Source organism: Neoarius graeffei, chromosome 28, assembly GCF_027579695.1.
Source record: "Neoarius graeffei isolate fNeoGra1 chromosome 28, fNeoGra1.pri, whole genome shotgun sequence".
Taxonomy (NCBI): Eukaryota; Metazoa; Chordata; class Actinopteri; order Siluriformes; family Ariidae; genus Neoarius; species Neoarius graeffei.
In genome coordinates, this window is record NC_083596.1 from 9,828,507 (window position 1) to 9,852,111 (window position 23,605).

A 23,605-nucleotide genomic window follows, 5' to 3' on the forward strand; every position below is an offset into this window, starting at 1 on the left:
CCGGATGCTAGAGAAGCAGCTTTGGGACCAAATATTTGCTGGTTCGATTCCCTGGACCAGCAGGAATGGCTGAAGTGCCCTTGAACAAGGCACCTAACCCCCAACTGGGTACGCTGCACATTGCTCTGGATAAGAGCATCTCCTAAATGCCATTAATGTAACGTTACGAATGCCCTTCCTGATGCAACCCTCCCCAATCTATCTGGGCTTGGGACCAGCACCAAGTATGCACTGGCTTATGCAACCCCAGTGGCTGGGTCGTTGTCGTCACTGCTGAACCATGTTTGGTTGACTTGGCCAAAACTGCCCCAGGAGGGTACCCTTTCTGCACACTCACGCACACGTTCACACCAATGGGCAATTTAGAGTAGCTAGTTAACCTAACTGCATGTCTTTAGACTTTGGGGGAAACCGGAGCACCCGGAAGAAACCCATGCAGACACAGGAGGAACAGAAAGGCCCCCATCGGCCATGAGGTTCAAACCTGGAACCTTCTTGCTGTGAGGCAAGAGTGCCATCCCAAAATCCAACAGAAAGCCTTTTCCCAGAAGACTGCACGTTCTTACAAGAGCAAAACCTGGAATTGGATGTTCAAAAGCACAAATGGTGTGATAATCAGGTGTAGGTGTACACAAACTTTTACACCGGATCCTAGAGAAGCACCTTTGGGACCAAAGATTTGCTGGTTCGATTCCCTGGACCAGCAGGAATGGCTGAAGTGCCCTTGAACAAGGCACCTAACCCCCAACTGGGTACGCTGCACATTGCTCTGGATAAGAGCATCTCCTAAATGCCATTAATGTAACGTTACGAATGCCCTTCCTGATGCAACCCTCCCCAATCTATCTGGGCTTGGGACCAGCACCAAGTATGCACTGGCTTATGCAACCCCAGTGGCTGGGTCGTTGTCGTCACTGCTGAACCATGTTTGGTTGACTTGGCCAAAACTGCCCCAGGAGGGTACCCTTTCTGCACACTCACGCACACGTTCACACCGATGGGCAATCTAGAGTAGCCAGTTAACCTAACTGCATGTCTTTGGGCTGTGGGGGAAACCGGAGCACCCGCAAGAAACCCATGCAGACACAGGAGGAACAGAAAGGCCCCCATCAGCCATGAGGTTCAAACGTGGAACCTTCTTGCTGTGAGGCAACAGTGCCATCCCAAAATCCAACAGAAAGCCTTTTCCCAGAAGACTGCACGTTCTTACAAGAGCAAAACCTGGAATTGGATGTTCAAAAGCACAAATGGTGTGATAACCAGGTGTAGGTGTACACAAACTTTTACACCAGATGCTAGAGAAGCAGCTTTGGGACCAAATATTTGCTGGTTCGATTCCCTGGACCAGCAGGAATGGCTGAAGTGCCCTTGAACAAGGCACCTAACCCCCAACTGAGTACATTGTATGTTGCTCTGGATAAAAGCGTCTCCTAAATGCCATTAATGTAACGTTACGAATGCCCTTCCTGACGCAACCCTACCCAATCTATCCGGGCTTGGGACCAGCACCAAGTATGCACTGGCTTATGCAGCCCCAGTGGCTGGGTCGTTGTCGTCACTGCTGAACCATGTTTGGTTGACTTGGCCAAAACTGCCCCAGGAGGGTACCCTTTCTGCACACTCACGCACACGTTCACACCGATGGGCAATTTAGAGTAGCCAGTTAACCTAAAGGCCTCTGCATGCTCTTGCGACAAGGCTTTCGCAGATAGCTTTTCGCAGACAGTTGTAATTTATTGTTGAGCGGGGAGTTATAGGCGTGCGCGATGTTATTCACCGGCACAACGCAAGGGGGCGCGAAGTCGCTAGGAGTAGTTGGTGGGTGTGGTTAGCGGAGTGTTTATCCTCCGGTTACTTATAATGACTAGAACTTTTTTTTTATAATGACTAAACTGGAGTCGTATAGATGTACGTACTTCCTCACTTCCTCAATCAACCGCTCTTCATGCTGCTCCATCTTCGCTCGTGTTTTTAAAAATGCCGGTCGTGAAAACAAAACAAACCGGGAAAGTAGGGAAGCGGAAGCGCGTGTACAGCGGGTAGAGTGGACCAATCAGAGCCCTCTTGTCTGCGAGGCTTCTGCGGTGGTCACAATTTTTGGGAGGTGCGCGCAGAGCGTCTGCGAAGGTGGGTGGGTGGGGGGGCTACGCAGACACTGTCTGCGAGGACTGGGTTGTCAGCATAAATTGGCCTTAACTGCATGTCTTTAGACTTTGGGGGAAACCGGAGCACCCGGAAGAAACCCGTGCAGACACAGGAGGAACAGAAAGGCCCCCATCGGCCATGAGGTTCAAACCTGGAACCTTCTTGCTGTGAGGCAACAGTGCCATCCCAAAATCCAACAGAAAGCCTTTTCCCAGAAGACTGCACGTTCTTACAAGAGCAAAACCTGGAATTGGATGTTCAAAAGCACAAATGGTGTGATAATCAGGTGTAGGTGGACACAAACTTTCAGCCTTCAAGCATAATGTATCCGTGTTCAGTCTTGATTAAAGTTTGCCGCCGTTTAATCACCGCTCACGAAGAAGAAAGTTGCGTGTTGCCTTTGGTGCCCCCTGCAGGCCTCAGAGTGTAAGCGTTCCGTCAGTGGCGGCGGCGGCGGCTCATGACAGGCGGGGAGGGGGAAGGAAGAAGTGGAAGCCGCGGATCCATCTTCAAGAGAAAATAGGAAAGAGACCGCGTTTCCACCACTTTTATTTGGTTTTTTTTAAGCGGCATCTTTCCTTGTAAATACGTGTCCGGGAGCCCGAGGTGGGGGGCTGTGTTATTGTCTGTAGGATGTCCCGACATGAAGGTAAGTTGGGGGGAAAAAAATTAGTCGATTGCTGCGTAAAAAGAATTTTTAGCAGCCGCGGGTTGCCATGTTTTGTATTGAAATGCATTGGGAAAGGCTCATGATGGCCGCCGCCATGAATTTTGCAACCTTTTTTTAATTCACTTCCTACCTTTCTTTATAACCTACCCTTCATTGTTGGCTCTTATAAACCCGTTGTGGAGAAAATTCACAATTCGGGCAAACGCTAATGCTAGTCAGTCTTGCCCTAAGGACCTTATTTAGCATGCTAACTTCTGCTAGTTTAGCTTAGCTTAGCTTAGCTTGTGGCCTGGTGGTGTAGAGGGCGAACCGGAGAGCGGAGGGAAATGTTTTAGTCTCTTCAGGCTTCAGAGGTGACCGCAGTGTCATCATGTCAGTGCCCTGCTTTGGAAGAAGCGCTAATTCAAATCAAAATGTCTTCCTTTTTTCCTTTTGAAATAAAGCGAGGCTACTAAAGCAGGATGATCCAGCAAATCTTAGCCACGCTAGCTAAGTTGAGCCGGGCTAGTCGCCGGTATGTGGCGGTCAAGTCAGATGAACCTGGGCCGCCCTTTGCTGCTCGTGTAGCTCAGGTTAGCTCGCTTTAGCTTTCAGTCACGCTAATCTGTTGTAAAAGTGAATGACTTGCACGTCTGGAATTAGCATTAGGCTACACCTGGTGTGTTAGCAAGACGACTAATGCACGTTTATAGCATTAGCTATAAACACGTCGAGTAAAATTCCTTTAAAACGTGTCATTTGTTACCAGAAACGTAAATTGGTTATTCATTTTATATTAGTTGTGTGACCGTCAAGGTGTATCATCTTCTTTACTCTAGTCAGGGAGACATGCTAATCTAGCTAACTTTACCTGTCTGACTAGCTTACCTAGTACTGGGCTTTTACTATTCAGACTAGCAAACTGACTGACTGTTACAAGTCCTAACACAACCAGAAATGCAGTCTGAAAGGAAACGTGAAGTAATTTCTTCAAAATTAACTTTTCATTTAATCTTTCACATTAAGCAGTTTTGTTTTATTGGTCATTTTACTCAAAATCTCCTTTGACCGCGTTTACATGTGCACCAATAATCTGATTTGTATGGAATCGATTTTGTGCCAAAATGTTCATACGATACTTTTGAAATATCAAACAAAAAAGTCACATTTTTTAAGACTGGCAAACAAATTATTCGTGTAATCGTGCAAAATATCAGTCTGTTACTCTTCAGAAACCTTTTATTTTTGTTCCGCGTCTTTCTCAGTTTTGTTTGACGTAATTTATTTTGGTTGCGAGTCCAGCTTTGTCGTTTGCGCTCCCTGACTTTTTGCTTGCAGTTTTGGCACAAACTTGACGTGTGGGTGGGCTGTCCAGGAATGCATTCCCATTGGGTAACTTGTGTTTGACTGACAGCTACGCTCAGCCATTCCCCCGGAAGCTGTTGCGGCCTAGCCTGGGAAATCCCATGCTGCTTTGCACAATCGTTCCGATCTGAAAAGACAGCATGGAAACTATGGTCTAAAGGCTCGCCTGAGTTAGGGAGCCAATCAGAGAGTGGGGAGGGGTGGAAAGACGGTGACGCGTACTACTCGACAAACGGAAGCTTGTAGTTTATTTGGGACTGTTTATGGATCACGTTTAACATGGCGGCGAGCGATACGAACCAAACCAGCTTCTCCCATATTTGTCTTGCACAAACGGCAGTAATCGTTCAGTGCCATTGTTTTCCTGTGCCTTCTCTTTCTCTTTCCTTCGCCTCTTCGTCGCTCTAACTACGTCACCGGGTACAACTGCCATGATTGGCCGTGGGCTACGTATACGCCAAATGATAGACATTCGCAACGGCCAATAAACGGCCGTTGACAATCGTAAACCACACCTCCCCTACGAGAAATTCAATAGGCGGATTCCAGACCATATTTCACTTGTGATATGGTCTGGTGTTAACCAGACTAGTTGCGGCCACTGTTTGACGAGTGACCGATCCATTGACGGTAAACAAGGATCGAGTGGACTTCAGTGGCGACTATGATATTGAATTAATTCAACAAAGTGTAAATTCAATATCATAGTCGCCACTGAAGTCCACTCGATCCTTGTGTACCGTCAATGGATCGGTCACTCGTCAAACAGTCCGCCAGAATCCGAGTAGGGAATGGCTGAGCGTAGCTGTCAGTCAAACACAAGTTAGCCAATGGGAATGCATTCCTGGACAGCCCACCCACACGTCAAGTTTGTGCCAAAACTGCAAGCAAAAAGTCAGGGAGCGCAAACGAGAAAGCTGGAATCGCAACCAAAATAAATTGCGTCAAACAAAACTGAGAAAGACGCGGAACAAAAATAAAAGGTTTCTGAAGAGTAATGGACTGATATTTTGCACGGTTACACACACAATTTGTTTGCCAGTCTAAAAAAATTGACTTTTTGTATTTTGATTTGTCGTTTTTGTTTGATATTTCAAAAGTATTGTATAAACATTTTGGCACAAAATTGATTCCATAGATTTGTATCATTCGGATTATTCAAGGAGTTACAATCAAGGAACGATATAATAAATCGGATTTGGGTCATAATCTGATCTTGTTTCTAGAAATCCAATAGACACCTGTGCATACTCGGACTAATCACGCTGATCTGATTTGGACAATTCGGATTATTCAGGTGGAAGTCGAAACAACATATTAGCTATGTTTATATGATCGGGTTCAAGTTCGATCGGAACGAAATATATTTCGATTGAGATTAGCGCTCGAAAGAGGCTTGAAAGCGATTACCTCTGATAATCCGTTTGATTAGCGATGTAAATGCTCTGTTGGATCGCCTCGTGCACGTGTTCAGTCGTGACGGCGTGTGGTAATAAAACCTGTCATTTTGAAGTTCAACGTCTGTAAATTCATGTCGGACAACTTCGTCCCACCGGTCCTTGGTTCGAACTTCCTTCCACGCTCCTCTCGTTTTGGCAGGTGGAATAGGCACCAAAGCTAGTTATCTTGCATCTTGAATTGGATTAGGGTCCCAATCTGCTTCATTTCAAGAAATCTGATAGACGTACAGGTACATTAAGCATGTATACTGTGCATTTGAAATAAGCTTTTTATCCCATCCATGCGAACTGAACTGGATAGAAGACAGTCAGTCACCTTTTTGGGCTTGGGTTTATCGTTTTAAAGTTTCCTTTGACTAAGTTTGCATGCACGGCAGTAACCTGATTACATCGCTTGAATAATCATATACATCTTAAGAAATCTTGTGGACACACCTGTAGTGATTTAAACGCATGTATACTGTAAATTTTTATAATGTCTACACTGAACTGGAAAATCTGATCTACGTCTATTTTAAAATACAGTTTGGTGGCGTATTGTATTGTGCGTAATGATGATTAGCAATTGGACAAATCACCAAAAAAATCAGCATCATATATGCACACGCGTGTGTGTGTGTGTGTGTGTGTGTAATATATAAAATTTGTGTAGGTTAAGAGCGTTACACAATAAAAGATGATCAGTAGTTTAATGACTTGGAGTAGTTTAACTAATTGACAAAATGAATTTTAAGACTTCATCAAATGTTTGTAGATAAAGTTACTTGTATAGACTGGGATTTTTCCCTATTATCAGATTATTGAAGTGCGTGTAAACGCGTTAATCAGATTACCCTGGAACACCGTTATAACAGTGGTTGAGATCCAAAGAATCCGTCTGTGTTATAATGGTGTTGGAAATTTGGCACGGCTCGAGTCGTATGAGGGTGGTTTTATTATTATTTTTTTTTTAAAGATTAAACCAGTCCCCTGAAGAAATTGCACAGATTATGATTGTTTTTTTTCCCATGCTGATAACTCACTTAAAATGAATCGTTGACTGTCAGCGTATCAAATAATATGCAAAAATATTTTTATCCGTCACATTCATGCGCTTCGAACTCTCACTCACACCTGAGCAGCGCGCACCTCAAAGACCGATGACCTGCACCTGTCAGGGATTTGAGCAGTGGATGCTTATGTATGTTATTTAAATACATTTTATTTGCATGTATAAAAAAACTTATTCTTTACAAAACTTTTTTCTCTAGCGACATCCTGTATTTGCATTGCAAGGGATTAAAAATGCAAGTTTCGGCCTGCTCCGAACAATCGTAAGCATAATTCTGTCTAGCGTCGTAGCACCGCTGAGTTAATTACAAGTTATTATAAAATTACAATAGCCGTGAGAAGAATATGGACAATCGTGTAATAATTAACTGCATGTAATAACAAGTAAATGAGAAGAGTAAAAAGAATAGAACGGTGATTATCATGCAGCAAACACAGTTCAGGCATAGTGCATAACACAGCATGTTTTAGTCCTTGGTTTTCCTGAAGAAGTCTGGAACTTTCGTTTGTTGAAATCTTATGTGAGTGAGTCTGTCGTCGGATGAAATGAAACCTGTTTTGTAGATGTAAGCATCGTTGCATTCAAACCGTCTTAAAGTATTTTCAGGTAACTCTTCTTCCGAGTCCGAGACTGTTGAGTTCTCGAATGCAGCGGCATAAAGTTAAATTTAAATTTTGGGAGCCATAAGCTGACTGTGTTACAACGGTTTTCGTGTAATAGCAATCCGTATGATCTCAGCACTCCACTGTATGGACAAAACCAGATTAATGAAGGGCATGTAAACACAATCAGATTATTTGTAGTGTATATATAAAATAAAATTTGCTCTATTGCTTACTGTATGTTTTCCTCTTTTTTTTTTTTTTTTTTTTTTAAATTTAAATAACTGTGTCGTATTGAGTTGCGTCTCTGCTATCGTAGTTAGATTGGTTTCCAGAAAGCATCCTTTTTCTTGGTTGTACTAAACTAGTTCTTATGCTGCGTGTGGATAAACTGAACAGTGATGGAATGTGTGTGTTTTTTTTTTTTTAACTACTTTTGTTCAGTTCCCACCAGCCTCCTCCTCCAAGTGGATAAAAAAATGGTGTAAACAGTCAGTGATTTAAAGTATTTGGAATCAGATGTCACATGGCAGCTGATGAGAGATTCATGTGACAGAAAGTGCGTGTCATAAACAACTGTACACTCTCTCAATGGAAGTATGGAAATGGCGTCATAGTACGTTGTAGGCAGTAGTATATATTTATCCAGATGTTACGCAGTTACCACTACTCTTCTGACTGAACTGTTCATAATTGTGGGATAGTGTGGAGTCCTGGAGGTCTGATAAACCAGAGTCTTTATCTTTTAGTAGTTGTTAATGGTCCACTAGATGTAATGAATATTTGCTTTTGTATTGTGTCTGTTTCCCTGTTATAAAACCTGGTGATAATACAGTAACTTTTTTTTTTTAAAGGACTTTGTGGACATATCCAAGAGGCAGGTGTCGAGAGAGAGAGAATTTCAGGAAAATTTTCAGTAATGATCGTTCAAAGACAGTGAAGATGGGATTTAAATGTCTCCCCGATGTTGACGGTTGACAAATTAGAGGAAAAACCAACGTGGCGTTAGGCTACAGTGAATAGCTTTTGCAGAATAGCTTTGCTGTCTTTTGGCGCATGTTTTACACATCTCTGCGCAATGAACACCGTTCGGCTTTCAGCAGATCATGCCAAAGTATACCTCAGGTGTTGTTCTTGGGCTGAGATCTGGCAACTGTGAAGGCCATAGCGTACAGTTTAGCTCGTTTTTCATCATCAAACAATTCAATGAGCCTGTGGATGGGGCGGAGCCATCCTGGAAGAGACCGCGCCCATCATTTAGCAGGTGCTCTTACGGCCAATTTATGCTGACAACCCAGTCTTCGGAGACGGCATCGCAGATAGCGTCTGCGTAGCCCCCCCACCTTCGCAGACGCTCTGCGCGCACCTCCCAAAAATTGTGACCACCGCAGAAGCCTCGCAGACAAGAGGGCTCTGATTGGTCCACTCTACATCCGCTGTACACGCACTTCCGCTTCCCTACTTTCCCGGTTTTTGTTTTCACGACTGCCATTTTTAAAAACACGAGCGAAGATGGAGCAGCACGAAGAGCGGTTGATCGAGGAAGTGAGGAAGTACGGACATCTATACGACTCCAGTTCTAGTCATTATAAGTAACCGGAGGATAAACACTCCACTAACCACACCCACCAACTACTCCTAGCGACTTCGCGCCCCCTTGCGTTGTGGCGGTGAATAACATCGCGCATGCCTATTACTCCCCGCTCAACGATAAATTACAACTGTCTGCGAAAAGCTATCTGCGAAAGCCTTGTCGCAAGAGCATGCAGAGGCCATTATCCAGAGCAACATATCCAGAACAGTTGAACTGGGGAGCAGTTTGAGTTAGGTGCCTTGCTCAAGTGCACTTCAGCCATTCCTGCTGGTCCAGGGAATCGAACCAACAGCCTTTTAGTCCCTAAGCTGCTTCTCTCACCATTAGGCCATGGCTTCCTCATAAGGATCAAAGTCTTGCATCGTAGCATAAAGTGATGAGTCAGAGTAACTTTGGATTGATTTGCAGTGACGCGTCTCTTTACACAGACAAGCCGAGAGCGTGTCTTTTCTGAAGAACCAAATGAGCCGGAGCTGGACCTGGACCTGATCCAACTGCTTGGATCAGGTTGGTATGGTTGCAGTGGGGTTTTTTTTTAGGCTTGATAAGTGTGTTTGTTGTTGTACAGCATCTCATGGCTTGGGTTGTCAAGCATCTCATGGCTTGACAACCCAAGCCATGAGCTGCTGTACAACAACAAACACAATTATCAAGACTAAAAAAAAACACAGTTGTCTCCACAATAGGACTTTTGCTTGAACTCTGCCGAGGTAGGAGGAACTGGGTCAGGTGGACGCCAAAGACACACTTGTCAAGAACATGCTGAGGAATGACACATCTGACCAGATCACTGTAGACTGCGGCCTGTGGTTTGTACACTCTCAAATCTGTGCGAGGGTCCATTAACTGCAACCGTACCATCTTATTCCTCTCTGTGTAGTTGTGGCTCTTATTACATCCTGCACTGATGTTCTGTTTCACCTGAATAACAGTCGCCCTTCTGATTTTCCTTCCATAGCACACTAATGCACAAGCATCACTGTCCTGGAATGTACACGTTCCACACCAATTTCCAGCCCTGCATCACTTATCACTTCTGTTTATAGGGAACGTTCACAATTGCATATCGGGACAAGTTTTTTTTTTTTTTTGAGCAGTGCCATTGTTCCACACGTAACGTTTCCCCAGTGTTCAAAACACTTTATTTAGTTACGTTTTCAGCCAGGTTTCCATGACGCGTCTTGGACCGTGATTAAAGTGCAATACAATTCATAGCTGGATGGTTTCTCTTCTGTTTCATCCAAGACTGGATTATTTTTAGAGAATTTCTGTTCTTGACTTTCAGGTCAGTATTAGATATTTTAAGGATTGTCCTCTGGATTCTAGATGTAATCCAAGAGCAAAGGCTGCTTCAGGACTCCAATATGGACCATGTCCGCTAACAGCCAATGAAAATTGAGAGTATAACGGCAATAAATACAAGAAACTGTTGGCCTGGTGTTGGTGGAAGGAGGAGGGGAAAAAAAAAAAACTATTTGAGTTGGCAGGATCTATGGACGCGGGGGTTAAAAGGGTTGTGGATTTAAAGGTCATAGGCAACGGTTTTCAATTTATGCACATTTGAAACTTTACATGTTTAAAAAAACCTTCTGTAATTTTCTTCTGGTCCCAAGAAGTATTAAGTAATAATTAAAATAAGTTAGTGTGGATCGCGGCGAGTTTCTGTTCTGTGATTATTATTATTATTATTTTTTTTTTTTTTATGACCACTCGGCGCATGACGTCATTCAAGACGAACAAGCCACTCGAGATTAATCCACTTCTGTTTACTTGTATTGCCGTTCGGCTTGAGTGCAGACGTGCGTTCAGGAATTTCCAAAGAAAAACCATGCCTTATTGTTGTGCAGTGAACTGTAACAACGAGACCAGTTCAGGAAGAAGTTTTTACCTTTTTCCGAGAGAGGAGAAGAGCCAGGGAGAGTGGATTGGCTTTTTCCGGAGCGAGAGGATTGGCTTTTTCTGAAAAAGAAGAGGCGGAGTGAGTAGGTTGGCTTTTTCTGAAAAAGAAGAGGTGGAGCGAGTGGGTTGGCTTTTTCCGAAAGAGGAGAGGCAGCGTGAGTGGGTTGGCTTTTTCTGAAAAAGAAGAGGCGGAGCGAGTGGGTTGGCTTTTTCTGAAAAAGAAGAGGCGGAGCGAGTGGGTTGGCTTTTTCCGAAAGAGGAGAGGTGGAGCGAGAGGGTTGGCTTTTTCCGAAAAAGGAGAAGAGGCGGCGTGAGTGGGTTGGCTTTTTCCGAAAGAGGAGACGAGGCAGAGAGAGTGGATTGTGCGCGTGAAGCCAGAGGGTTGTTTTTTTCCGGAAGAGGAGACGAGGCGGAGAGAGTGGATTGTGCGCGTGAAACAAAATCACGTAGTCAAAGAAGAAACGGAGCAGCAACGCTCAAGCAAAAAGAAGACTGGAGGTAAACATTTTTACTTTTGCTTGCAATTGACAAGTCAAGAATCCTGAGGGATCCTGTACAATCATTGTGGAAATGAGACAAAGGGATATTTCCTCGCTTAGAGTCGGCTATAAATAGTATAATGCCGCTGATGGCAGGCTAATGTGGCCGACCGGTGCACTGTCAAGTAATCGTTACCGATATCCACTAGGGAGGGCGGTTTAATTATTCTTCAAAAGGGCTCTTATTTAGTATTACGAAGAAAGTAAGAATTTATCATAACTACCAGGATGAATCGTTTGGGCGCGAGTCTTGAGGTCCGGGGTCACCGCGATCAGAGTCGGCCGAGTCGCTGTCCAATTCCTAGGCCAGATGGTCAAACCGGTGAGCCACATTCACCGATTGCTTCGCAACGGCCATAGGTTCATACATATATGGTTTCACCTCTCGATGTTTATTTAATTTGGAGAGTTCCTGCTTCAAAATCGCTATCGCTTTCAGACATTTTACGCAACCTCTCACGACCAAAGTCCGTACACGTGTGCTCGGTTCGCAAGTAAACACAGAGCTGCTCCCAGTCTGTTTGGCTTGAATGATGTCACGACGACGGTCCCCTGGCGGTGAAAGTGCGCGTAAGTGAGATGTAAACAAACCTTCGGAAATTTGGCAAAACAGTATATTTTAACCGTTTTATTCAATTTTAGGGTGCAAATTAGACACTAGGAAGATTGAATTCGCTTTTTGGGTCGTTCTTCTACACAAAGTTGATATTCTACGTTTCACCTCCAACTGTTGCCTATGACCTTTAAGGTGGAACATCAAGTCAATCTGTTGTGTGTTTTGGTTTTGGCCCCTTGTTTGTAATGTAATGGGAGGGTGTTTGTTGGTGTTTAGTTCAGTTCAGAAACGAGTAACAAAAGGAACCAGTTCTTTTCTTTTTTTTTTTAAAATGTCTCCTGGTCGAGTAAACGTGCCTCCTTCAGTGCAACCTGTTCCTCGCTGCTCGAGATCAACGGATTCTCGAGCAGTAATGTCGTTAAGTACAATGTCCGTATGTATAAAACCACAACCTACCAGAAATCTTTCACTGTTTGAACTACAAGAACAGCATTCCTGCTGGGTTCTGAAAAATGTTCTCCACTTTTTTCCTTGAAAAATCAAGTCAAAGAAGTATTCTTCTCATAGTCTGTTGCCCCCCCCCCCCCCCCCCCCCCCCCCGCTAATGGCATATCAATGTGGACTTAATACAGGTTTATACCAACCAAATTGGCACAGTTCAAATATTTGTACAGATCCACTTAGGCATCTCAATTACATATAAAATTTGAGCTCCATTCCAGCCTCTAAGAGAGACTTGATATTGGGTGCCCTGCGCACCATCCAGCTAAAATAAACCTCTTTAGTTTGAGCTTACTGAAGGTTATTTGAGTATGGAATTATTCAAAAGAGGTGTTCGGACTCCGTTTAGCCTTCAACACAAAACTTGATTTACAATTGAACAGAGTCGAGAGAGTCTGGGAACAACTAACAACAGTGAAGGAATTCGAATTTCCTGTCGATTTACAAACCGAACACGGAATGACGCCGCGTTTTTCATCATGCGTTCACCGCGGGGACTCAACACACCACCTGAAACATAACTCCCTTCAGTTGCTTGCTGGCTGACAACACTTTCACTTAGGTTTTTTTTTTGTTGTTCGTTTGTTTAAAACCAATCCCTGTATTACTGACACTGTCTGATGTGCTTGGAAATGATAGGGGCTTTTCGGTGGGTGTTTCAGCCCTTAAATCATCTTCGGTGTTTGAAGAAGTTTGCCCAAAAAACTTCCTCAGTTCAGACTGCGCCATTGTTTGGTTCACGCAGAGATAATTAGAATTATGTGTAGTCGATCTTTATTGGTCACAAGTACGTGCTCATTGTTTACACTCTGGCTTCCCGCCGTCTCTTCACGGGGGTTGGATTTCAGCAAACGGAGGGGCCTGTCGAGGGATTTCTACAAAAAATGACTTATGATGAAGATGATAAATACATTTGTTGCCTGTGTTGACTGCTAGTAATTTTCTCTTCGTCACTGATGGATTATGTTCATCAATGATGAGCGACAGCAGGAACCCTGCAAGAATTTGAAACGCCCATTCTGATGAACTGAATATGAACAGACAATCACAGTTCTTTCAAATCTACCATGTTGAATTATTATTATTATTATTATTATTATTTTTATTTATTTATTTTTATCTGCTTTAACCCTTTGGGGTCAAGAGCTTTGCTGGCGAAGAATGAGTAGGTCATGTATTGAGAGAAATGTCTTTTGAGTTTATCATATAAACATATTGACAAACTTTACACTTTCCTATGTGTCCACTGCCAAATGTTTATTATTTTTTTAAAATTACCTAAATTAGATGAAACATAAAACTTGTCACCTTCCTCAGTCACACTGGAGTCGGAGCACTGAGCGTGCACTTACACGTTCATAAAAGACCGTTCACATGGTAACGGCATGATAATCACTTTCACTCGTTCGGTTGTGATTGGTTTCTCTTTCGCAGTGGGAACGCCCACCGTAAACAGGATAAAATCTGTTAGACATAGTTGAGGCTCTTTGGAGGTAAAACTTGTTGCGAGATGGCACACGGATTTTATGCGTTTCGGATGATTCAGGACAGCAATTCAGTTCATGATTCAATTCAATCTTGAGAACCGTGACACTGATGAGCGATTTTTTTTTTTTTTTTTTTTTAAACTTCTACTTGATCCAGCCAAAGATCAACTCAAGTGTAAATATTTCTTCTATTTCAGATGAGCAAATCAGTTGATATGCGTGCGCTGTAGTGCGTACACTGGAAAAATTACTGAGTAGTTTTTCCAGAGTTAAAAGTATTTTCCTCAAAATAATTAATTTTGCTCTATTTTGAGTTTCGAGAGTAAAAGTTGGAGCGGGAGCAAAATTACAGAGTTACCGTGTAACAGGGTTGCACAGGGTTGTGGCTCTGAACTGAGTAAGATAGTACAAGAGTTAATTTCAAGACACACTGAATAGAGTCAAATACCAAAATAAAGTCAAATACCGGATAAATGAAGGTGTGTGTAAAAAGCAGTTTTAGAACAGTGTTGGAATGTGTGGAGAAAAAAAAGCATGACCTTACCTGATGGGATTAAGAGTTGGCAGTGTGAGGACTTTTCGCTCCTCATTGAATGGAATGGGAATTTTTACCCTTCTTATTGAATGCCCGTCCCACTGCCAACCCTTTATCCCAAAACAGTAGGGGACACATTTTTTGATGGCCAGTTAATTGTCCAGATCAATGGAGCAGATTTAAGTTTTTGTGCTTGATCCATTCCTAAGACTGAACAGAATCACCTCAAGTGACCAAAACGGTTTGTCACAATGGGTAAGGTCATGGTTTTTTACACATTTCAACACGGTTCTAAAACTGCTTTTTATAACATCTTCATTTATGTTCCTTTTTTTAAAGTACAATCATGACATACATACATAGATACATACTACAGAGATGTTATTGTTGCTGAACTTGTGCTGAATACAAAAAAAGTCATATGACTTTGAAAATTCTGCTTGGATTTGTTGAAATTGGCAACAAAATCAGAGCATACCAAAATCTTTAGTGCCATAAAATACCCTCAGACCCCAGAGCAGGGGTCATCAAACTACGGCCCGCGGGCCGACTCCGGCCCGCCACCCCCCTTTGACCAGCCCCTCTGCCCCCCACCACTTGAACTGGCCCTATGAGGCAATCCCCAAAAGTGGTCATGGCCTATTTTTTAAAATTGCTTTTTGGCAAATAACATGTCTGCATCTTGTATTTTGTTGATTTTATCAATTAAAATTAATATTTGGTTATAAAATGAACTATTCATATTTTCCGAATTTTCGTCATATGCTCGTGATCAAGCAGTGACAGGCAGCGCACGCGCAGAGAACTGTCAGTGTTCAGGACAGCAAAATGGCGAGCGGTCAGCGAAAAGCTGACAGAGTGCAGAGTTTTTAAAGAACAGCGGACCACCGATTATTTTTTCGTTCAGTGTAAGGACCGTGCAGTTTGTCTTGTATGTAAAGAAAGTGTGTCGGTTTTCAAAGAATATGATCTGCGTCGTCACTACGAAACCCGCCACAAAGAGTATGCTAGTTTGCGAGGGCAAACAAGAGAAGACAGGATTCGGAGGATGAAACGCGGACTGGCTGCACAACAGAATGTATTCCTTCACCAAACCCAGATCAACCAGGCTGCTGTCCGAGCTAGCTATAAGGTAGCTCACCTACTAGCTACCCACGGAAAGCTGTTTACTGATGGGGACTTTGTTAAAGTATCCATGCTTGCTGTGGCCGAGAAGGTGTGTCCCGACAAGAAGGATGCGCTCAACGCGGTGAGTCTCTCCGCACCTACTATGACCAGGCGAACCGAAGATTTGGGGGACGACGTGTATGAACAGCTGAATGAGAGAGCGTCAGAATTCGAGTTTTTTGCTTTGGCCATGGATGAGAGCAATGACGTGCAGGACACAGCACAACTGCTGTGATCTATTGATCTATTGCTCATATTATTATAATTTCACTGTTTTTTAAAATGTATTTATTTTATAGGCCTATTTATTTGACCTTTATTAAAGGGGAACAGCAGGCAATATATAGAGTAAATATAACAATAAAACACACATTAACGAACCTTATTCAAGACTTGCAAAAGTTTTTTGTTCTAAGGTTGGAAAGTTATAGTGTTTTGAAAGTAGCTCGAGCAAACTATTTCCGCAGTTTGAACAGCCCGCCATGATATTAATTTTATCCAATCAGAATCCGCGTTCATTTTCTCTGCGTAACACTCATGACGTATGTATGTGCCCAGTTGTGTTGGCTCATTGAGGTTGGGAATAGCACGTGTGAAATACCTGTTTCTGCCTCTTGCGACGATTTCGCAAGTCCACGGGTGGCGCCTATCTCATTGCAGCAAATAAATTCTGCTGGACTCGTAAGCAACTCCACGTTACATTTTCCGCACGAGCGCCACGCCGTGTCACCTGCACGCAGACGCTCTGCCCCACGCTCGCCATGCCCTTGGTCAGCATCAGTCTCATCCTCGCCGTCATCCGAGCTTTCTTCTCTTATTTCATCACCGGAGTCGAGAGTACCTCTCCTAGCTACTTTTAAGTTCGTTTCTTAAGACAAGGATTTTTTTAAGATGTTACCTTGTTGACAGTTTCGACAAGAATCTTCCTCCTTCTTCAAAACAGTCACCAGATGTGTCCTGGGGGAGCGACCTGACAGCAGGAGGCGTGAACTACCTGTCAAATTGGGCGGGACGTTCACGCCTCCGTAGCGTAACATCAGCTGATAAGGCACGTCACCACTCGACATCTGGCGACTGTTTTGAAGAAGGCGGAAGATTCTCGCCGAAATTGTCAACAAGGTAACATCTTAAAAAAATCCTTGTCTTAAGAAACGAACTTAAAATAGCTTTAATAGTTAGACATAATGAACTTCCACTACATAGTACCTCTCCTAGGTTCAAACTGGTACCCTTCTAAGCCATAGCCTGCTTGCAGTGTGTCTTGCGGGATCTCTTCGTATGATTCGACAGAGCTGTCGCTTTCACTTGATGCGCCCGACGCCATGATTACACACTTATCTCTTCTATTTCGGAGAGTTCCGCTAGTGCAGTGGGTAGCGCTGACGTCACGGTCTTTTAAAAATGGCGACTCTTGTGCGGTTTAGCGTATAAAGTATTATATTTACAATTACCAAGATATTTCGTTGTTTTCTAGTATATAAATTTGATAGAATACTTAAGAATACGTTACTTTGTCACATCAGCAACTGTATATATTATATTTGGTACCCCTTTAAGTGCTGCACACAATTATTAGTAATATTATTAATAATATCAACAGGCCTACCTACAATTTATAATTTTCCACTCACCTTTGCCAGTGTCAATCACCTCAACTAGGCAGATGTTTCTTACCTTGACAGCTTTGATGTTATTTTTATTAGAAAATAAATGGAATATCTGTGGTATTTCAAATTAAAACAAAGTGTGAAGACTCGATTACTACTTTTGCAAACCACTAGTAAAGATAAACAAATGTGTGGGGTATAGTAGTGTGGGATATAGTAGTGTGGGTATAGTAGTGTGGATGGCTGTGCCAGGCTAGTAATCTCTACTACATAATGAGGCCTGCTGGTGGTCATATTTGTCTGGGTCATACAATTCTATGTTCTATAGCTGGCCCGGCCCCCCATCACAGTCAGGAACAACAATGTGGACCCCAGAGAAAAAAGTTTGGTGACCCCTGCCCCAGAGGGTTAAGTACTGATGGCAAAGCTAATAAAATGAATAAACAAACAAGAATCTAGGTCAGGAGTGCTAGATATTTCTTGTACACTTGGAGTTGCGATCTGATTAGCAGAGCAACAATTTCATGTTAACTTCTGAACACTGGGATACAGTGAACTTTCCTGAGGAAGGAAAAAAAAAAAAGTTAAGATAGTCCAGGGTTTTGTTAGAAGTGCTTGCTGGCAGAAAAGGAAATTCTGTTAAAATCAGGAAAGTTGTTGGTCGTTGTGTCGTCAATCTCGTCTCCTCTTGGCCAAGTGAAAAGACCAAAAGTGCAGAGACACGAACTATGGAGCACTTGCATGTGACGTCACAGCCGATCCAGATTGTGACGGACGCCATCTTGTCGGTCAAACGCCATATTCCGCCTTCTACTTCTGATTTTACTTCTACCTTTTCTTCTGGAAAACCCTACTATATACAATTCTACTACAACGGCTGCAAGCTCTCGCTACCTGTGCACGTTTTTTATGTTTTTTGTGTGTATTTTTGCGTGTTGTTCGTCTGTACCGGACTTCAATATCCACTACAACCGTATGGACTTACTGGACATTGGTTTCCAGCAGAAAATAACGGTTTGTAGCGATTTCCATCGCATGCACAACATTCCGGACGAGAAAAAAAAAAAAAAAACATCCCGGACGAGATAGCGAGACCAGCGGGGTCTCCGTGGATTGTTATCAGAAGCAAAGCGAAGGAGGCGGCGCCGGGAGCGGAAGCAAAAGCGAGGCTGTAGAGCCGGCCTGTTGACTAAGCTCAGAAAACAGCCACTCAAACCTCCACTGCTAAGCCTCTACCTCTCCAACACCAGATCCATGTAAACAAGACGGACGATTTGGAATTACAGCTGGAATTACCTTATTCTATTCTATAATCGGCTGGTCAGTGCTATACTCAATACTTAAGTGACTTACCCATCCAATGAGGATTCTTGTTTACAAGATGCCACATCTGAGTCGCTGACAAATCCTGAATTTCTGTAAAGATAACTGTCCAGAGATTTATAAGCACGCAGTGCTTCACCACTGAACAGCGAGGGAAAGTTAATGAGGTAATTATACACGTCTGGGTATTCCGCTGGCAGTTCAAAATCCGGTCGTGAAAACTCCGTCCGGTAAGCCATAAGGGTCACAAATCTGTATATCGTTTATTTTAGACATATATCTAGTTATCTGTTCATTAGAAAAATGAGCCGTGTAGTCCGTCGGTTGAAATTGATCCATTCTGTACACGAGTGCAGCAGTATTCAGCGGTGTTTTTGACCGACAAGATGGCGGCTGTGTACTTTCCGGTCACGTGACTGCAAGATCTCTATAGATACAGCTCTGGCTTCTGAAAGGGTCATGTTACCTTCAAAGTACCTGTTTACCTAAAAAATCAGCTGGAAAGTTTTTGTAATGAGCCAGTTTAAAAAAATTTTTTTGTTTTGTTTGTTTTTAGGCACAAATGTCACAGCATTGTTAGTTTTGTTTAAGCAGTCGTTGGTGAGTAAACAAGAAAATCTAATCTCCTGTGTTTGCGAATGGGATGTGAGAAAAGGTCTGTGGACCTGCCATGTCAATCAGACTGACTCCATGAAAGTAGGCGGGTCTTGGCCATGTTTATTGACATGTTAGATTTTTATGTGAATGCTTGAAGTCTGGCTTGTGAGACTTTCCTGAAATGTAGTGTCTTGCAATAAATAGAGCTCTAGCCTACAGCAGAGAACACTTATACCCCTTTTCCACCAAATCAGTTCCAGGGCTGGTTCGGGGCCAGTGCTGGTTCACAACTCGTTCAACTTGCGAGCCAGCTGAGAACCAGTTTGCTTTTCCATAGCTCGCGGTGCTAAGGCAAAAAAAAGTGTGTGTTTTTCAGGTAACATGAAATGCTAAAATAAGGTCGGTAGGTAGGAAATTTTTTTTTCCTTAATTTTTTTTTTTTTGTTCGAAAAAATTAACACAAGTAAACATCTTACAAAATAGTATTTTGGCACAGAATCCTTTATACCACACATCATAATAAAATAAGTGTTTTAAATCTTTAAACTAATAAAAAAAAATCGCAAGAGTTCGAATTATGATCTACGGAAGCGTATTGCTGCCACACTCAAAAAAAAATTGGTGTAGAATCAAGTAATTACGTGAAAAGATATTGTTAACAAAGTTATCACGTTTTTACAATATATTTATCATGTAATAACATCACGTAATTTCATGATACGAAATTATCACGTTATTTCATGATAACACCTTATCAAGAAATAACGTGAAAATAACGTCCTAGGCAAGGCTACTTCCATTAAAAGCAGACGGCCTAGCCTACTGTAGAACTTGGGTCGAGCAAAAACGTGGCTGAATCCTGAATGACTCTTATTTGTGTAAATAGGGGACTACATAGGCGGCAAAATGTAGTGTTTTTCCCTGCCATCGAAGTGCACTTGTATACTGAAGAGGAAGCAATTTGCATTACAGCCGTGAATGAGGATTCAAAATGGCGGCTCGGCTCAGTTTTCCCTTCTTCCTTCAGTATACAAGTGCGCTTCCATGTTTATGCAGGAGGGCTGATAGAAGTGGCGAAACATTTTACTTTTTATTGTTTCTTTCACAACTTGAATGCGTTGAAACAAAAAATTATGACAAACTAACGCCGCTTACACTAAAATATTGTAATAAAAACTTTACGGTCGGCAATCTCGACACGGAAATTCTCGATTGGTCGGGTTACCGGAAACACGCTTTTTTTTTTTTTTTTTTTGCCTAAGGGAAGCCACGTCATTACGTCGCTGTATACGTCAGTTACGTCGCTACGTTTGCTTAAACCTTGGCGCGAATATCGAAGCAAAAACAACACGGAAGAAGCAGCAGCAACAATAATAATAATAATGGATGACTTCGCGTTTGTACAGCTGCTGCTTCTTGTCGCTTAAAAATGGCGATCTTTTGCGGTCTTATTGTTGTTGGTCTTAACAACTCCGCCCCCCCGCTGACGTAAGCGGTTCTTTCCTCTGGCCCAGCAGAGAGTTGGTGCTAGCCTGGAACCGGTTTTTCTGGCCCCAGAGCCAGTTCTTTGTCAGTGGAAACAGAAAACCCGGTTCCAAACTAGGCACTGGCCCCGAACCAGCCCTGGAACTGCTTTGGTGGAAAAGGGGCAAAACAGGATTGCAGAAGGGTTTGGATGGTAAATACACCTCGCTTTAAAAAAATTTCTGGTGCACTGATTGAATTGAAAGATGTGGTGCTTTCAGTTCAAAGAATAGACTAAAGTCTTCAAGCTTAAAGGACAACTGAAATTTTATCATCAATTTTATTTATCTCATTTTATTAAATATAGGAATGCATTTTTGATCACTATTTTGTCACTGCTGTAGCAAATTATGAGTGAAATATTGAAATATGCTGTGTAATATACAAGTCCATATGTCAAAGCAACGGCCATAAACGAGATTCGTTGAGACCTGTGTGAGACATCGTCGGACAGAAGTAAAACGTACAGCGGAAATCAAAGTGACCGTCATCTGCCAACGTCGTCAAAAGACGCGCGCGCCCTCTTTCGAACGCTGATGTAATCAAGCTGGAAGTTTTGTTTGTTTTGATAGCAATCAGGGAAGTTTGAAAAAAGTAGGCAGCAATCGTCATTTAAACTCGTTTTTGTGCAATATTTCGTTTGGAAAACAGTTTTCAAAATGGCGGCGCTGACACTTCACGTTTCGAAGTCTCGCACAAGTCTCGTGAAGATCGCGCGGGTAAGCGACGCCTGCCGTGGACCAAACGAACTAAATTCAACACGGCTAAACGGCGAATAGGCTGAGAAGTATAACATTTAACTGCAATTAGTTGCCGATACGAGTCACGATATAAGGTTACTAAAACCGAAAACGTAATCGAATAACACGTTAATTAAGAAATAAAGTAAGTTTAAAAATGAGTTCAATTCCCCTTTAACTGTTCGTGCTGGTACTTGTACTCGGCCTGTGAAGACTTTTGTAACATCAGTGCTATGATTATTAACCTAAAGGAGCAGTTTGAGCAAAAGTAAAGATGTGATGTCTGAGGGTTTGAAGATAACGTAGCTAATGAGTACAGAGCTTTTTGTTCAGTGTGTCACACTCGAGTGGCTTCTGACACTTTTTAACACACGGTTATCTATAAATTCAGCACCACAGAACGAAAAACGAGCACTTCAAAGCCGCAATACTTTACACACAGATCGGTGACATTCCTTGGAAACATCAGACTCGTAGGAGATGTGGACTGAAGTACGAAGACAGATTTGTACTCGTGGTTATTGTGGCAGATGATATTTTTTGAGGTAAACATCTGCAGCCATTTGCGATAAGAGGACGTTGTGTGCACAGGCCTATAATTGGCGGTCTGCATCTCCAGCTTGCTGTCTGTGATATTTAACTTGTCAAGCGCTGCATGAACTCGAGCAAGGTTAATCTTCCAAGGTTTGATTTTTGTGTCCATGGGATACTGTTGGCACGCGACTGGGTTCACAGACAATGCAGTTGAAATTTCAGAAATCGCCTTGGTGTTGAACATGAGCTTTTGGCTCGCGGTCCATGCGAGAGCTACACTGCAGCATATGTTTTGTGCAGGTTATATATAGGACATGTAACGCATGCCAGAGCTGAAGAACACCGCAGAGACTGGTGTGTCTCTCCTCCTCCTCCTCTTCGCATTCACAAAATACAGTATCACAACCAGGAATCATGTGACTCAAGCAAGGCACAAGGGTCACATCGTGATTTCAGTTTCACTACCGGTGGTTCACGGAGCGTCATAGGGACATGCAGGGATATTAGAATACCTCAGGGCAGGGCTCGAAATTAACTTTTTTTTCTGTCCCCCCCCCAGTGGTCCCGAATTCTGTTGTATTGTCCCGAATGGAAGCAATAGTGTCCCCATTTTTTTCCTCTCTGAAATAACCAGTGGTTAATATTATCATATGAAGTTACTATTATATTTGTAACTATGCGATTTTGAACCCTTTATATCATTTTTACAATAAGTCGCAAGACACAAGCGACACATGTCCTATACATCATCTACTTCAAAATTACAGTTATTGCATTTTCAGTTTATTAAACTTTGGCGATCTTGCTATATGAATAGATACCCGTTTATTTAAAGGGGCCAGCTAGCTCATTCAGAAAATGTTTCAACTCCCTACATCTGCAGTACACTTTAGTTGAAAATAAGACCCCTTTTATGTTCATTTCATCTACTTATACCTTGAATATCTGTTGGCACTTATAAGGCCAACTTATAATTTTCACCATTACCGTTATCCATTTTTATGAACTTTCCGTTATCCATTTTTATGAACTTTCGCTGCTGAAACGTGGGTGCAAATGTTAGCAACATCAGCATAGTGCCAGGTCCGAGCCTAGCTGTGCTGCTGACTGACTAAACTTTCTGAACTAGAAAGACACCAAGAAAACTCACTTATTCTGTTGAACGGTATCTTCCGTCAATATCATCCACATCATTCCTGTTGTATTTTATAACGTGTCTAACAGTGTTCATTAAGTTCATTCAGTTGCTAGCGTTGCCTGCAGACCAGGCGATGACACTTTGGATCCTGAAGGTCCCGGAGACGTTATGTCTGGGCTTTCAGTTTCTTCCCCGCGGTCGGTCCGCTTCAACCACTTCAGCATTTTTGTTCTGGCAAGAGTCAGCGCAGCGTGTGCGGTAGCAATTCCGTTCCAAGTCCATATAATGCGGACACCGGCCGAAGATTCTAGAACAGGATGCGCTGCTCTGTAGCCTACGGATGCAGGTGCATCGAAAGTGTAGCTACTATGTATTTTTCGCTGTTAACGTTTTAAAATTAAAATTGACAAATTAGGTGAATGTCTGTCTACGTATGTGTTACGGCTTTGTAAATAATATTAATGTAGAACTTTTTTTCTAGATCTATTTTTTTCCATTGTCCCGGGATTGTCCCAGATATAATTTTGTGTCCCGATGACATTTTTTATGGTCCCCGGGACGTCGGGACACCGTTAGTTTCGAGCGCTGCCTC

General features: G+C 42.7%; 1 protein-coding gene across 3 annotated transcripts in view; it reads left to right on the forward strand.

Moving 5' to 3' along the window:
• The first annotated feature begins 2,602 nt into the window (after window positions 1-2,602).
• The window catches only part of kcmf1 (potassium channel modulatory factor 1), a 49,794-nt gene continuing 28,791 nt past the window's right edge, over window positions 2,603-23,605 (forward strand). For all 3 annotated transcript variants that reach the window (XR_009651817.1, XR_009651816.1, XM_060912180.1), the window contains exon 1: window positions 2,603-2,794. Coding sequence is in view for 1 of the 3 variants with exons in the window: in XM_060912180.1 (XP_060768163.1) it covers window positions 2,779-2,794 (16 nt within the window). In the remaining 2 variants the exon portion in view is untranslated. The remainder of the gene's footprint in view (window positions 2,795-23,605) is intronic.